This window comes from Dromiciops gliroides, chromosome 3 (genome assembly GCF_019393635.1).
Source record: "Dromiciops gliroides isolate mDroGli1 chromosome 3, mDroGli1.pri, whole genome shotgun sequence".
NCBI classification, from domain to species: domain Eukaryota; kingdom Metazoa; phylum Chordata; class Mammalia; order Microbiotheria; family Microbiotheriidae; genus Dromiciops; species Dromiciops gliroides.
This window is the reverse complement of record NC_057863.1, coordinates 89308830-89325330: the sequence shown is the minus strand read 5'-3', so window position 1 is coordinate 89325330 and position 16501 is coordinate 89308830. Positions and strand designations below refer to the sequence as shown.

Sequence of the window (16501 nt, the reverse complement as noted above, 5' to 3'; positions counted from 1 at the left end):
ACTTGATCTACAATATATTCAGTATTCACATTTCAATCTGTATCCAGGTCCTAGGGAGAAAATAAAGAGCACTTGGGTTGTGAGGAGCCGCTGTGGACCACAGCTGGCTAGAGCTGTACTGATGCCGAGAGTGGGGGTGGGTACCACTTTGGCTCTTTTATATTGCCCACTACCATGGAATCATGGGACAACATTGAAAAGAAAAAAGGTGCTCATCACAAGTGGCTGTCCCAAATCTTCTCTTCTCTCCTCAAGCATCTTAAAAGCACATTTCTTCCATCCTCTCAATGGAAGACCTCATCCCCTCCTTTCCTAAGAAAACTGGGCCCATTTACAGGGAACTCTCTCTTCTCCCCCTTCTCATCTCATGACCCCTTGACATCATCAAGCCCCATTATTTTCTCCTTTACTCCATTCTCTTCTCTTCCACTTCTTTGGCCATCTCTTCCATGGCCTTTGCCCCTGACGCCTGATAGGTGGCCACTTCCCCCAGAACCATTATTTCAGGACAGCCCTGGCCAGGATGCTTTGCGTCACTTCCAAGATGCTCAGTACGCTTCTTTCACAGCCCTGCTAAGTCACCTTGCTGCCCTGGGGTCCTGAAGTCTGGACTGGTAAGAGGACTGCCTTTCCTGACCATTAGTTCAGGAAAGCCCTTGCTGGCTTGCTTCTTATTACTCTCTATTCTTATCACTTTGCATTCTCTTCTAGTCTTACTAATGGCCTTGTTTCAGCACTTGTAGCTTTCCCTCCCCTCTTCTCCCCCAGTTCTGGAATCATGAACCATGATCAAATCAACCTTCCATTGTACCTGGATAGAGAATGTCAATATACTCCCCTGTCTTCCCAATCATCATTCCCATAGACCAAAGCTTCCCTCTCGTGTTTGTATGTCGTCAGCCACCACTAGAATATAAGCTTCTTGAGGGCAGAGACTGTTTTGGCTTTTGTGTTTGTACCCTCAAGCACTTAGCACATAGTAAGTGCCCAGCAAATGCTTTTTCATCCATTCCTGAAGAATAGGCCCTTCTCCTGGCCAAGGTCAGCCCCTCTACAAACACCCTCGATTCCAGTCCCTCATGTCTTTTTCAGATTGCCCCCAGTATGGTCATCTCTAAGTTTCCTCTAATCTTTTTTTTAAATCATAAAAGTATTTCATTATTTTCCAGTTACTTGTAGAGGTAGTTTTCAATATTTGTTTTTATAAGATTTCTTGTTTCAAATTTTTCTCCCTCCCTCCCTCCTCCCCAAGACGGCAAGCAATCTGATATAGGTTATATATGTACCATCACATTAAACATATTTCTGCATTAGTCTTGCTGTGAAAGAAGAATCAGAGCAAAAGGGAAAAACCTCAAAAAAGAAAAACAAAAAAAGTAGAAATAGTATGGTTCAATCTGCATCTAGATTCCACAGTTCTTTTTTTCTGGGTTTGGAGAGCCTTTTCCATCATGAGTCCCCCGGAACTATCTTGGACCATTGTATTGATGAGAAGAGTCAAGTCTATCACAGTTGATCAACACGTAATGTTGATGATACTGTGTACTATGTGTACACTGTGTACAACTCAGGTCCTCCTGAATCCAGGTCCAGTGCTTTATCCACTGTGCCACCTAGCTGCCCCCTCAACTGATTAATTTAACGTGGCAGGACAAGCAGTAGTGTCCCGGTTCAACTTCTGAGTAGTGGAGGTCCAGATTGGGAAGGTTACAGCTACAGCCTCAGGAATTTCGGCCTATCTCTGGATCATTGGCCTAAGACCAGGACATTCCTGGAACTAGCTGAGAGATCCAGCCTCACATGTTCTGACTCCAGTGTCATGTTGGATTCATCTTAGTGAAGGAAGCACTGGGCCTGGAGTCAAGAAGAGCTGAGTTCAAACCTGGTCTCAGACACTTAACTGTGTGATCTTGGGCAAGTCTCTCTCTCTTTTTTTTTAATGTATGAGGTATTTTATTTTTTCCGTTACATGTAAAGATAGTTCTCAACTTTTGTTTATACAAGCTTTACAATTTCAGATTTTTCTCCCTCCCTCCCCTCCCTCCCCCCCCTCCCCTAGACAGCAGGTAATCTGATATAGGTTATATCTATATATCTCTATACATATACATATAGATATATATACACACACACATATATACACATAATAACATTAATCCTATTTCTGCATTAATCCTGTTACAAGAGAAAGAATCAGAGCAGTGATGCAAAACCTCAAAATAGAAAAAAAAAACAACAGCACCCAAAACAAAAGAAATAATATGGTTCAATCAGCATCTATACTCCACAGTTCTTTCTTTCTTTGTTTTTTCTTGGATTTGGAGATCCTCTTCTATCATGAGTTCCCTGGAACTCTTCTGTACCATTGCATTGGTGAGAAGAATATAGTCCATCACAGTAGGTCAACACTCATTGTTGATGATACTATGTACAATGTTCTTCTGGTTCTGCTCATCTCACTCATCATCAGCTCACGTAAGACCCTCCAGGTTTCTCTCAACTCTTCCTGCTCATCATTTCTTACAGCACAATAGTATTCCATTGTATTCATATACCACAACTTGTCCAGCCATTCCCCAATTGATGGGCACCCCCTCAACTTCCAATTCCTTGCTACCACGTAAAGAGCAGCTATAAATATTTTTGTACATGTGGGTCCCTTTCCCCCTTCCATGATTTCTTTGGGCAAAAGACCTAAAAGTGGGATTGCTGGGTCAAAGGGTATTTGGGCAAGTCTCTTAACCTATCTGCCTCAGTTTCCTCATCCATAAAATAAAGATAATAATAGCGCTTCCTTCCTAGGGTTGTTGTGAGGATCAAATGAGATATTTGTAAAGTCCTTTGCAAATCTTAAAACATAACATAAAATGCTAGCTATCATCATCATTGTAACACCATTATTTTTCTGTTAGTCTGGGAATGGTGTCCTAGCATACTTCTGGACCTAGGTCAGGCCAGGCCACTTGAGACCCCTTGAACTACAGTAGACCTTTCTTACCCACTCTAGACTGGTGTAACATCAAATCAGCCTTAGCAGATAACATGGAAGAAAGATCAGGAGGGGAGGCCTATATTTGGAGACAGGAAACAATTAATAAATGCTAATTGATTGATTGAGAAGATATCTGCTCAAGCCCCAGTTCTAAATGGGCAAATCACTTAACCTTTTAGAGACACATTTTGTAAAAAGCAGATGATGGGGGCAGCTAGGTGGCGCAGTGGATAGAGCACCAGCCCTGGAGTCAGGAGTACCTGAGTTCAAATCCGACCTCAGACACTTAACACTTACTAGCTGTGTGACCCTGGGCAAGTCACTTAACCCCAATTGCCTCACTAAAAAACAAACAAACAAACAAAAAGAAGATGATGGTTCTTGCCCTACATACTTTTTAGGGCTGTTTGTGAGGAAAGTGCATTATAATGTGTGGAACATCTTAGAAATCTGCACTGTTATGATTACTCCCAGTTTCCTGTTTGATTCTATTCTGCAGCTATCCCTTGCTTTACACTGATTCTTTTTAGGGAAGGGAATAAGGATTATAAAGCTCTTACTACATGCCAGGCACTGGGCTGAGCTCTTTTACAAATATTATCATGTTGGATCCTCACAACAAAACTTAAGTGGGTGCCATTATTCCCCATTTTGCAGATGAGGAAACTGATGCAAATAGAGGTGAAATGACTTGCCCAGGTCACATAGTAAGTGTCCAGGACTAGATCTGAATGTAGGTTTTCCTGATTCCAAGCCCAGCACTTTATCCACTGCACCACCAGCTGCTTCATTTTTACAAATGTTTATTCTTGTTTTCTTTAGACTGTTTGGTTTTTTTTTGGTTTTGCTACACAAATTTGAAAACTCTGGGACATGAGCTGATCTATGATATCTTTTTGCATCACTAAACAGAACTATCAATTCAGGCTTCTCTCCCAGAAATGGCATTCTTCTCTATCAGTTTTTACCAGCCAACTTCAGGTTGTTGTAAAGTTCATTAGTCTTGCAAACACACACACACACACACACACACACACACACACGTGCACGTACACACACATGCGCATGCACACACATGTATACACACACACACAAAGATGTATATTATTTGTAACAGAAGTTGAACTGGCTTCTGGAGGCCATCCTATGGAGTATTGTGAGTGAGATTTTCCCTACCCCTTAGTTATGTGATTTAACATAGTTATAAATGATTTAATAATTGCAATAATCAGTATATTAACTAAAATTGTGATTCAATATATCAGTATATTATACTTTATTAGTTGCTTAAGTCAGTAACATGGATTAGGTAAAATGGATGTTAGTGGGCCATCCACATAGTATTGAAGTTGTTTTTCTTTTTCTTTTTTTCAAGGGCAATGGGGGGTTAAGTGACTTGCCCAGGGTCACACAGCTAGTGAGTGTCAAGTGTCTGAGGCCGGATTTGAACTCAGGTACTCCTGAATCCAGGACCACCTAGCTGCCCCTGAAGTTGTTTTTCTAATACAAGCTGTTGGTTAAAGCCATACTTGTCAGCTAAATCTATACTTAGCTAGCAATTAAATCCACAGACTTAAAAGTCCAACTATCAAGAATAGTACATATAACAATCAGGACTGATCATCCCCTGTGGCCTACCTACTTCAGCTGTGGAAGCCCCTATTTTTCTTATGTTCTGTGGAAACCCCTGAAACTCTTTGTGCTTTATATTCTTCTAATTATGTGCTGACTTTGTTTCTCAGAAATGTTATGTGCTGATATGCATTACTTTGTTTCTCAGAAATGCCCCATTTTTTATTATGTTGTATGTCTAAAATTAGCCCTGTTTGGGTATAAGAACAGCCAAGCGACACTACTCGGGGCCTTTGGTCATAGACCTGAGGTCGGCTTTATTGTGAGACAGGTACCCTCTCTCAATAAACCTATTTTCTTATGGCTTGGAGACTTGGTGGTTTTTGTATTGCGTCGGGTAGATAATTTTTTCACAACAGTAGAGATCTGCACTGCCCCTTGAAATTCGGGGGACTCCTGGGACATAAGATATGGCACTTGGGCCATAAGTTGCCCCTTTTTCTAATGTCATCCTCTTCCTCGGATTGCATGATTGATACAGTCTTAAGTCTTCCTCTCTAGCCTTTAGGATCAGGGCCAAAGATAAGAATATTTGATGACTCATACAGCAGGAAAAGATGAGGATGGATAGTGACTAACTGACTTGGATAACTGGGTTAAACTCCTATGTGCTTTCTAGAATCCTAAGAAAGGACCCTCTTTACCATAAAATGGCAATAAAGCTGGATTCTAGAGTTTATTTCATGGGGGAGAATAGACAAAACCAGCTTCAAATGTCTTTCCTTGATCCCCTCTCCCCTTTCCTAGAAGCTTGTCAAGGGCATTACCTGGGCAGTATGAGTTTGACCATATGTTCTTCGTTAGACTTTTTTGGCCTTTCGAACATCTCATCTCCCAGGAGAACTGAAATTTCTTCATCACTTCGAGAGTAGGTAAATCCAGGAGAGATCTTTATTGTTTCCTGGGTTGTCAAATGACAAGGACAGATAAGGGCTCAGAATTCTATAGTTCTTTCAAGTTTTCCTTCCATTTTCCCTGTCCCTCTCTGCCTACCTCTTCTAGAAAAAGCAAGAAAGGTCTCTCCTTCAAGAAGAATCTAAGAAGGTCTTTTTTATCTTTTATGTAAAATGGTTTACCTTCTGGGTTAGTGCCCAGGACAGAAAATTACAAATACTATAGTGCCAAAAGAAATGACCAAAGGGATAGTTTCACAGACACCTGAGGAGACTTGTATGAACTGATGCAGAGTGAACAGAACCAGGCAAACAAATTACACAATGACATTTTTAAAACAAAATAACTTTTAAAGAATTAGGAACTCTCCCAAACCATGATTATGGCCTATGGTCTCCCACTTTGGCAAATAGTATGCAAGACCCAGTATCAATGATAAAAACATATTACTCACCTCCCAAGAGAGAGGTGATGGACTCAATATGTAGAATGAGACATATGTTTTTAGACATGGCCAATGTGGGAATTTGTTTTGCTTGCCTCTGCATTTGTGGTGCAAGGGTTTTGTTTTTCTTTCTTTTTTCCTCCATTGGAGGCTGGGGAGGTGAGAGGGAGAGAAAATAAATGCTTGTTAATTGAAAATTTAATTAAAAATAAAGAAAATCATAGATAGCATTGCTAAGTCCCCTCATTAGACTCCCACTCCCAAGGAGCCCTGAACTGTAATCATATTTATTATTCCCTAATTTAGAGAAAGTATCGTCCTTTAAAAAGGCAACATGTTGGTAAAGAGTAGATGATTTGGAGCCAAGAAGATCTGGATTCAAAACCTATCTCTGCAATTTATTACCTATCACAGGTAAATTACTTAGTGTTTAGTTGGCTGAGGGTTGAACTCAGTTTCTTCATCTGTAAAATCAAGTGGTTGGACTAGCTGATATCTAAGGCCTGACTCAAAATTATATAAGAAAGATCACTCATTTTACTCACTTTAGGGGCTTTCTTTTCTTTTGGCGTAGTCTTTTTGGAGAATACTGGTCCTCTATAAGAAAAAGATTATCAATGAGTTATAGACATACACAAAGTTCTAGAGTCTTTTGTTTTTGTCTGTTCCAAGCATCAAATCTTTAAGAAAACTTGCCCTTTGTAGATTTCTCAGAGTACCAGTTGGGTATGGAAAACTATGATGATGGTGGTGTGATTCAGCAAGAGGTTAGATTCTTTATTATTATTATTTAATACTATGATGACCAATAAACAGCCCTAACAAACAAGCATCAGTGACCTTTGCACTGAGGAAGTTGGAGGCAGCTTCTCATCCCTGGATGTTTGGTTGGAAGATCCTTCATAAGGATGAAAGAGAGCTTTCTCCCTCCTATGCCAAAGCAAGGGGTTGAGGTTAGGAGACAGAGAGGGTGTAGAATCCTTCCTCTATCAGGTTCAAGGGAGTTGGGGAGAGAGTGCTCTCTGCTGCCCTCCAAGGTCTCACTCTTTGGAAAGCCTACTTCCTTTACAACCTCAATATGGTGATAGAGGAATACAGGGGTCCTGACCATAGGACTATTACCTACTACTTTGGAAAATAGTATGCAAGAGTCAGTTAAGGGGTTCTGAGGATGGGGGCACAGGGGGTAATTTGAAACAAAAGGTGCAATTTTCAATTATATGGGACTGGAATGATTTCTATTTTGAGGATCATTGAGGCGATAGGTGATATTTCACTGTGTATGTATACAAACTAACATTCATTGACAAACATAAATGTAATAATTTTCAAAAACCTCAATGTTCTACCAGCTGCAAAATTATCTCAATTGTACTTTAGCTGTGCAACTTCTTATTTATTTGTCAACAATGGAGAAAGAAACATTTCACTTAAGTCAATATAAGTCCAGAAGTTGACAAGCATTTATTAAGCACTTACTGTGTGCTAGGCTAAGCACTGGGAATACAAATATGAGAAGAAATACCTGCCCTAAAGGAGCTGAAATTCTAATGGGAGAAGACCACACATAAAAGAAAGTTACTTATATTTTAAATAACAATATTTCTAAAAATAATACTGAAAATATCTCTTCCCCAAAACCTCCCTCAAGAGTTGAAAGGGATCATAGGTGCCATTGAGTCCAACTCATTTTGTTTAGTCATTTCAGTCATGTCCAATTTTTCCTTACTCCATTTGGGGTTTTCTTGCCAAAGATACTAGAGTGTTTGCCATTTTCTTCCCCAGCTCATTTTACAGATGAGGAAACTGAGGCAAACAGGGTTAAGTGACTTGCCCAGGTCACAAGGCAAGAATCAAACTCATCAAGATGAGTCTTCCTGATTCCAAGCCCAGCAGTCTACCCACTGTGCCACCCAGCAGCACCAAGTCCAACTCATACCTACACAAAAATCCCCTCCACAACATAAACAACAAGAGGTCATTCAGCTTTTGTTTGCATATCTCTAGCAATAGTGAAACACCTCCCCACCCTAAATGACCCCGTTCTATTTTTGGTCAGCTCTAACTGAAAGGAAGCTTTTCCAGGCATCAAGACAAAATTGTCTTCTCATTAAGTTATATCTGTTCATCCACCTGGTGCTGGGGCCAAGCAGAACCAGTCTCCGGGGAAAGCTCTTAACAACAAAATTCTAAAGACACAAAGAGAAATGAATCTGATGAAGAAGAAAAGGAGAAACTATCTAAGTAGATATGGATGTACAAGGAGCCCATTAATAACTTAGATTTGTCAAAGACACATACAAGTAGTGCAAAGTAACAGGGTGAAGATGATGAGTATAACATGACACTGTAACAACAGCATCTAAAAGCTCTAAAAGTTCAAAATGAGTTTGGCTCGTGAGATCAACTGAGAACAAAAAGGGTCCTTTTTACCCAAAGAGGAGAAAATATAGGAGCCATCTGGTGGGTAGAATAAAGACATTAGATTTTGTTTCTGATTTCTTTGAAGGGAGGAGGCCATTAGTCCTGGAAAGGGAAAGTGACTGGACCTGTGAATTCAACCAACAAATATTAAGTGCTTACTATATACCAAACATGGGGAAGTTAGGTGGCACACTGGACAGAGTGCTGGGTCTGGAGTCAGGAAGATTCATCTTCTTGAGTTCAAATCTGGCCTCAGGCACTTACTAGTTGTGTGTGACCCTGGGCAAATCACTTCACCCTGTTTGCCTCAGTTTCTTCATCTGTAAAATGAGCTAGAGAAGGAAATGGCAAACTACTCTGGTATCCTTGCCAAGAAAACCCCAAATGGGTTCATGAAGAGTCAGACATGACTGAAAAACAACTGAACAACATATACCAAGCACTTTGTTGGGTATCTATAAGTACAAAGAATGAAACAGTGTCTACTCATGATGATCTTGGTATAAATAATTCCCAGATGAGGAAAATCTTTTTACCAATGCAGGTAAGCACCTTCTAAGGTCTTAGAAAATTGCCTTGAGAGTTGAGAAGTTAAGTGACTTGACCAGGATCACATAACCAGTAGGTGGATGCTCCTGACTTTGACGCAGTCTCTCTATCCACTACAGCACTCAGCCTCATAGAGTAGAAAGGACAGAACAAGTGGTTCACAGAGAGCTAACTGATGTCCAAGGTACATGGAAAGATAGGAAGAAGACACTTAGCTGCCCTCATTGAGTTCAGGTGACCACCAAGACCTGAAGAACATCTTTAGGTATGAAGAAACCAGTGGATATATTTGTGATTGTGTCAGCAATCTTTGAAAGATCATGGAGGATGATAGACAAGCTACATGGCTGAAGATAATGTGGTCTTGATCTTTCAAAACAGGGGGGGAAATGGAGTCTAGAACATATGACTAAAGATTTTTTTTTAATTTATAATTTTATTTTCCCAAATTACATGTAAAACCCAAATTTGACTAAAGATGTTAATGTATATCTAGAAAATAAAGGGGTGATTGTGAAGAACCAGCATGGTTTTATCAAGGACAGGTTATACTGGACTAGCCTTCTTTTTCAACCTTTCTTTGATTTCTTTGACTGGTAGTTCAGGTGAATAATGTCTATGTAATTTACTGAGATTCAGCAAAGTATCTGATGAAATCTTTCATCCTATTCTGTCTGGGAACAAGATGAAGAAATATGGGCTAGATGGCAGGATAGTTATGTGGATTCAGGATTGGATGAATAGTTGGGCACCAAAGGTGGTCATGAATGATGTGATGTCTTAGAAAAGAGTGCCACAAATACATGCAATTCAAACAATGAGATGAGAGAAGGGTAAAGGACAGGATAGAGGAAGCTGGGATAGAGAAAAGTGCAAAAGAGATAGTGGATAAGAATACATAAATAAATAGAAAGGGAAATTGGCAATCTAAGGAAGTCCAAGGAACTTGGTATAGGGAAGGTAAATGGGAAGCAGAAAGGTGGTGGATGGGAAAGCAAGTGAGAAACACAGCCTTTGTACCAAGATTGCAATCAAGTTAATGTAAACAAATTAACCTCAGAGCCAAGGTGTTGCCTTAAAAGGGGTAAATCAAAACAAAAGGAATAAATGGAAGAAAAATGCAATTATAACTTCATATGTGAAGAATGGATTAAAATTCTTCATAAATGAAAAAGAACAGCAAGTTTGATAAGAAAATAAAACCCAATAATTTGCTGCATACAAAAATACATTTAAAGAGACACCAAAGGGGGTAGGTAGGTGGCACAGTGGATAAAGCACCAGCCCTGGATTCAGGAGGACCTGAGTTCAAATCCAGCCTCAGACACTTGACACGTACTAGCTGTGTGACCCTGGGCAAGTCACTTAACCCTCATTACCCTGCAAAACAAAACAAAACAAAACAAAAACATAAAAAGACATCAAAATGAAAAATAGGAGCAGAATTTACTATGCCTCAGGTGATTCCAATAAAGCAAAAAAGTTAAAATCATGCTATCAGATATAGCAATTTTAAATATCCAAGATGTCAAAAGAGCTAAACATAGAGGTTATATTATACTTAAAGATGAACTAGATAACTAAATAACAGTATTATTAAACTTAAATGTACCCAATGCTGTAGCCTTTAAATTAGTGAAGAAAAGCTTTGCAAAAAGGAGTAATAGAACAATAAATAGTAGAAAACTTTACTGTTCTTATTTTAGAGCTGGATAAATCTAACAGAAAGAGAAACAAAAAAGGGAAATAAAGATTTAAACATACACCGTTAGAAAAATTAGATTTGAGAGACTTGTGGACTCTTCTGAATGGAAATAAAGAATATATAGATTTATCATTATCACTCTTTGGACCAGGCAGCAAAACTAAACACATCTTTCAGAGATCATAACACAAAAAATAGTGATTAATAAAGGAGGTAGTGAGGTGGCACAATGGATGGAATACCGGGCCTAGAATCAGGAAGACTTAAGCTCAAATCTGGCCTCAGATTCTTACTAGCTGTGTGGCCCTGGGCAAGTCACTTAACCCTGTTTGCCTCAGTTTCCTCATCTGTCAAATGAGCTGGAGAAGGAAATGGCAGACCACTCTTTGTCAAGAAAACCCCAAATGGGGTCATGAAAGGTCAGAAAGTGACTGAAAGGACTAAACAACAACAACAGGTAGGTATCAGACAGGATTGAAGAAGTCCATGGGTAGTAACTACTACTTGTTTTTATTGATTTCAAGCTGTACCATTCTAAGCAGGTGGGAGTATTTACCTTGGGCCACCGAGGGGTTTAATTTGTGGTGGTAAGAAGTAATTTCGCTCCTTCAAGGCAGCTGATATAGGGCTTAATCTGGTTGTTCAAAACACATTTTTAAAAAGAGAAAAATTGGTTTAAATACATAGACACATATTAGCACTAAAAGTCAATTGAGCTCATTCCATCTCAGGGGATCTTGAGACACCACCAACACCCATCTAAATTAACCCTTCCCTATAGGCAGGGGAGACGGGAAGATATTTTAGAGGGAATTCTGCCTATCCTGCTCCTCAAAATGAAGTCTTTCATCTTTAAAAACATAAAGGAGCGGGGCAGCTAGGTGGCGCAGTAGATAGAGCACTGGCCCTGGATTCAGGAGGACCTGAGTTCAAATCCAGTCTCAAACACTTGACACTTACTAGCTGTGTGACCCTGGGCAAGTCACTTAACCCTCATTGCCCCTCCAAAAAAAAAAAGAAAAAGATAAAGATAAAGGAGCAGTTTTCCCTTTAAGAAAACCCCACCTTAACTGGATGAGTTAAGTAGTGTACTAATATAGTGGACTAGAATGGATTTGAAGTCACAAAATGTAAATTTGAATCCCATTTCTGTTTGGAACCTGTGTAAACCTGGTGGAGTAAAAATCTCTTTAATTTCCTTCTCTATAAAATGAGGGGGTTGGTCACTGGATGGTCACTAAGGTCCCATGACTCTCTAAATCTCACAAGAGGCCCTTCTTTAGAATTCTTCCTCTTTCTCCTTTCCTTTCCTTCCCTTCCCCCTCCTCCACCTTCCCTCTTCTTCTATTACCCACCCCCTCCCTTTCTTCTCCTTTTTCCTTCTCTCCTCTTATTTTCCCCCTCCCCCTCCTTCTCCTCCTATTTCCCCTCCCCCTTAACCTCTTCGGCTTCTCATTTGCTATTCTTTATATCAGATGGTGGCAGAGTACATAGAGCACTGGGCCTGGAATCAAGAAGACCCAAGTTCAAATTCAGCCTCAGACACTTCCAACTGTGTGAACCTGGATGAGTGCTTACCCTATGATTGCCTGACAAAAGGATCCACTGGAGAAGGAAATGGCAAACTAACTCTAGTATATTTTCCAAGAAAACCCCATGGACAATAGATTGATAGGGTCACAAAGAGTGAGACCTGACTGACTGACTGACTGACTGACTGAACAGCAACATATCTTCCATAGTTAAGGCTAGGGACTGCATCAGTGATTTCCTTGACATCGGGAACCCCAGATAAGGAACACTTTGACCAGTGTAGGTTAGCACCTTCTCTTCAACTTCCAGTCTTAGCAAGTTGCTTTATCTTAGGTTACTGACAAGTTGACTTAGCCAAGGTCGCATACTTTTATATATTAAGATGCTACTGATGGGGGCAACTAGGTGGCACACCAGTCCTGGAGTCAGGAGGACCCAAGTTCAAATACAGCCTCAGACACTTGATACTTACCAGCTGTGTGACCCTGGGCAAGTCACTTAACCCTCATTGCCCCCCCCCCAAAAAAAATAAAAAGATGCTACTGATGAGTACTTTGTGGGGGTATGGCTGATAAGACCAGAGTATGCTCAAGGATTCCTGAGAATGAAGAACAGAACTCCTATTGACTTTGCAAGGGGTTATCTGCCAAGCTGGAATGTCTCTACCCTCTGGAGTTTTTGCCGACATATTTACTATTTTCTTTAACAAATACTTGTCCAGGACAGAATACCAACAATGATGACAACAACCACCACCCTTGAGAGATGTCCTTCCCACTCCTTACGTGGGTTTCCTCCCGGAGAGTGAGAATAGGTTAGTCTTAACAAGCTTCTTCGGTCCCAAGTTCCGAGGGTCCCAGCAGCTGCAGTATATCAAAGAGGAGTCAGACATGGCAGATAAGTTGATGCTGTGGAGGCTGGTTCCAAGGCTGTGACTGCTGTGGGGAAGACAATGAGAAGTTTGTGGGAGGAGTCCTGAAGACATCTGGGCAACACTTAGCTAAACCCAGAGCTGGGGAGGATTCTGGCAAAGCCCATTTGTTCCTTCAGTGTCCAAGCAGGGATGAATACCTGCCCTCTGCTATCCGACTGTAGTTTACTTACCTGTGTGAGAAAATAATGGGATTTGGCAGATACTCAAAGACCCCACCTGGAGATTAATCTAAACTGATTGAATTAAGTGAGAGTAATTGACTTTGCTGATTAGCCTACTTCAAGTTAATTAGACTGTAACTACACCTGGTCACCCTTAAGAAGGTATTGTTCTCAGAAGCTAAGGACTTTGAACTCAACACAAGACCACCTTCAAGTCCAGTGAACCAATGGATTTGGATGACACCTGCCAATCAGCTTGCAGCAGTGTGAAAGGACCGCCTCTCCTCCAGACCTATAAAAAGCTTCCACACTGAGTTTGCTTGGGCAGTTCATGGTTGAAGCAGGCTCCTAGTGGAGGACTTGAGGAAGAACCAGACCAGGCTGGAACTCTAGGCTAGATAGACTTTTTCTTAACTTTCTGAACTCCACATGTTCTCCTTTTACTAATATCTAGTATGCTTTAATAAACGCTTAATGCCCAAAGACTGGTGCTAAAGCTTCTAATTTAAGGCAACCATACATTTAGATTTTAAACATCACACCTGAATCACAGAGAAATTGCCTGATAGAGCCACCTGAATTCCTTGAGATGCACCATTCCCCTAAAACTTTCTCCCACCCCCAGGAACTCAAAGGATTGCTTTCTTGGTTCTGTTCCACGTTCTTTATTTACATGTTGGATAAATGAGCTAGTTCCTTGTCCTGCTACTTAAGAACTTGTGTGATGTCAGGAAAATCACTTTATCCCTTTTGGCCTGTTTCCCCTTCTGCAAAATGAGAGGATCAGACGAGAGGACTTCTAAAGATCCTTCCGGCTCTAACCATATGGAAGAGCAGATAGAACCAAGGACTTAAAGTTAGGGAGACTTGGGTTTGAAACCCACCTCAGACTCTTACTGTCCATGTGACCACGGGTGATCTCCCTCGGCCTCAGTTTTCTCATCTGTACAAGGACAATAAGAATACCTACCTCAGAGAGTTGTGAACAGTGAATGAGATGTGCATAAAGTGCTTTGCAAACCATAATGCTCAACATAAGTTGTGTTACTATGATCCCAAGAAGTAGCTTGCAAGTCTCTCTGACCTTGTCCACCCTACTGGAAATTGGTACCTATGAATTTTGGTTCCCTAGCTCCCTCGTGGAACTCCTGAAAATGAATGGTGGAGCAAAAGTGGGGCATTGTGAGAGTGTTTAAAGAATGGGGCGGCTAGGTGGCACAGTGGATAGAGGACCGGCCCTGGAGTCAGGAGTACCTGAGTTCAAATCCGGCCTCAGACACTTAACACTTACTAGCTGTGTGACCCTGGGCAAGTCACTTAACCCCAATTGCCTCACCAAAAAACAAAAAAACAAAAAAACAAAACAAAACAAAAAAAAAGAATGGTTTCCAAAGTAAGGCTCAGCATATTTAATAAAACTAATTCAAACAGAATCACATTTATGGATTACATTTTTTCTCCCAGTGACCTGGTAAATGACAAATCATCATGGAAACCCAATTATGCATTTCCAAGAAGAACAAGGTTCTCATAGTTAATGCATACACTTCAATCATTCAATAGGCCTTACCGGACATTTAGTACTGTACTTAGTGATCTGGAGAAGAGCTAGGACATGGTATGAATGAAACCAGAAGGACAGAATGAAGGAGGAAGAAGCATGGTAGAAGTCATGGGGTAGGGCTGAGAGAGGTAGCTGACAAGGTCCCTTGTCCCTCAGAAACTGCCAGATCTATCTGGGGAGAGAAAATCCAAGCCAAGTCAACAAGTCTACCATGTGTAAGGCACTATCCTACATACTGAGGATTCAAAGATACAATGAAAACCAGTATCTTGCCTCATTAGAAAACCTAAAAAATTAATATGTGGAGCCATTAGGCAACATATGTAATCAAGTGTCCAAATCAGTAGTAAAAATCAGCAAGTACTCTACTGGACAACAGGAAGGGTTGATGGAAGAGGTGGCATTACACATAGGCTTTCATATTTCAACAGACACAAGAGAGGACATTCCAGGCACAAGTACAAAGGTAGGAATGAGAATCTTATGATCCAAGAAATTTGGAGACTGGGGTAGTTAGAGTAGAGTGTTTACTGTTGGGAGAGAAAATGGAGAGGTCATGAATTAGAATAGGGATTAGCAGTTTCTCAAGAGTCACTTCTTATAATAATAATATTCTTATAATTCTTATAATATTTTAATGTTTATTTATTATAATAAAATATATAATATAAAATTCATGATATATGATAACATTTATTTTATTTTTGTTGGGGCAATGAGAGGTAAGTGACCTGCCCAGGGTCATATAGTTAATCAAGTGTCTGAGGTCAGATTTGAACTCAGGTCCTCCTGAATCCAGGACCAGTGCTTTATCCACTGTGCCATCTAGCTGCCTCATATAACATTTGTTTTAATGTAATAACATGTAAAATTTTTGAAGAAACCTTTTATAGACTCTTTTCCAACTTTAACAAGCTTGTGCTGATTTATGCTTTTTTATTATTTTAATTATTTTGTAAACATCAAAACAATAGATTTGCATAATAAAAAGCTCGAGTAATGATGACATTGTTCTTGGAAGACTATGACATGGGTTATGATGTTTATATATAACCTAGGAACCGGAAAGAGAGTCCTGGGTAGGAGAGTCCATTCTCCTTTTAACACAGGATGATGAGTTTATCAGGAGAATTGAATGTCGCTGGAAAGCTTTAGGAGAGCTTGGCTTTGGAGTACATGAGATAGGACAGAGAAGGGGGAAGAGGAAGAAGCAGCAGTCAGGGAGTAGAATGGGGGATGTTATTGATGGAAGGCCACATCTAAGGAGAGGAGTCCAAATGGGCAACTTCAACTGCTGCTTTGTGTTTTGAGGAAAGAACCGGGGAAGATGAACTCGAAAATGATAATACTGTAGGTACATGGTATAATAGCTCTGATACAGCTGGCAAGAAGACCTACAAAGCATTACTTCTCTATAGTCCAGCTGATCCCATAATTTCCTCCTAGGTTTAGTTGCATGATAAGGGAAGAGACCCACATCTTTGCCCTAACCCCCAGAATTAAAGTAATTGTCACAGGTTTGACGTTCATCATAGTAGAACACTGACCTACAAAGGTATCTTCCAATATGGTTTTCCCTCCAAAAAGCTCAGAGCATGATCTCCCAGTTCTTTTATGTATATACCCATCCCCACAGGATGTCAAAAGGTATGGGACATCATTCACATT

The 16501-nt window shown here is 40.3% G+C and overlaps 1 protein-coding gene across 1 annotated transcript in view; it reads right to left on the bottom strand.

Annotated features, from left to right (window-relative positions):
• Positions 1–14197, bottom strand: part of FLACC1 (flagellum associated containing coiled-coil domains 1) — a 42802-nt gene extending 28605 nt beyond the window's left edge. The window contains exons 1-6 of the mRNA XM_043998922.1: positions 14154–14197; positions 12960–13112; positions 11198–11275; positions 6509–6560; positions 5392–5525; positions 30–50 (exon numbers count right to left, since the gene is read on the bottom strand). Coding sequence (XP_043854857.1) covers positions 30–50; positions 5392–5525; positions 6509–6560; positions 11198–11275; positions 12960–13112; positions 14154–14173 — 458 coding nt within the window. The 5' untranslated portion in view covers positions 14174–14197. The remainder of the gene's footprint in view (positions 1–29; positions 51–5391; positions 5526–6508; positions 6561–11197; positions 11276–12959; positions 13113–14153) is intronic.
• Between the last annotated feature and the right edge of the window lie 2304 nt (positions 14198–16501).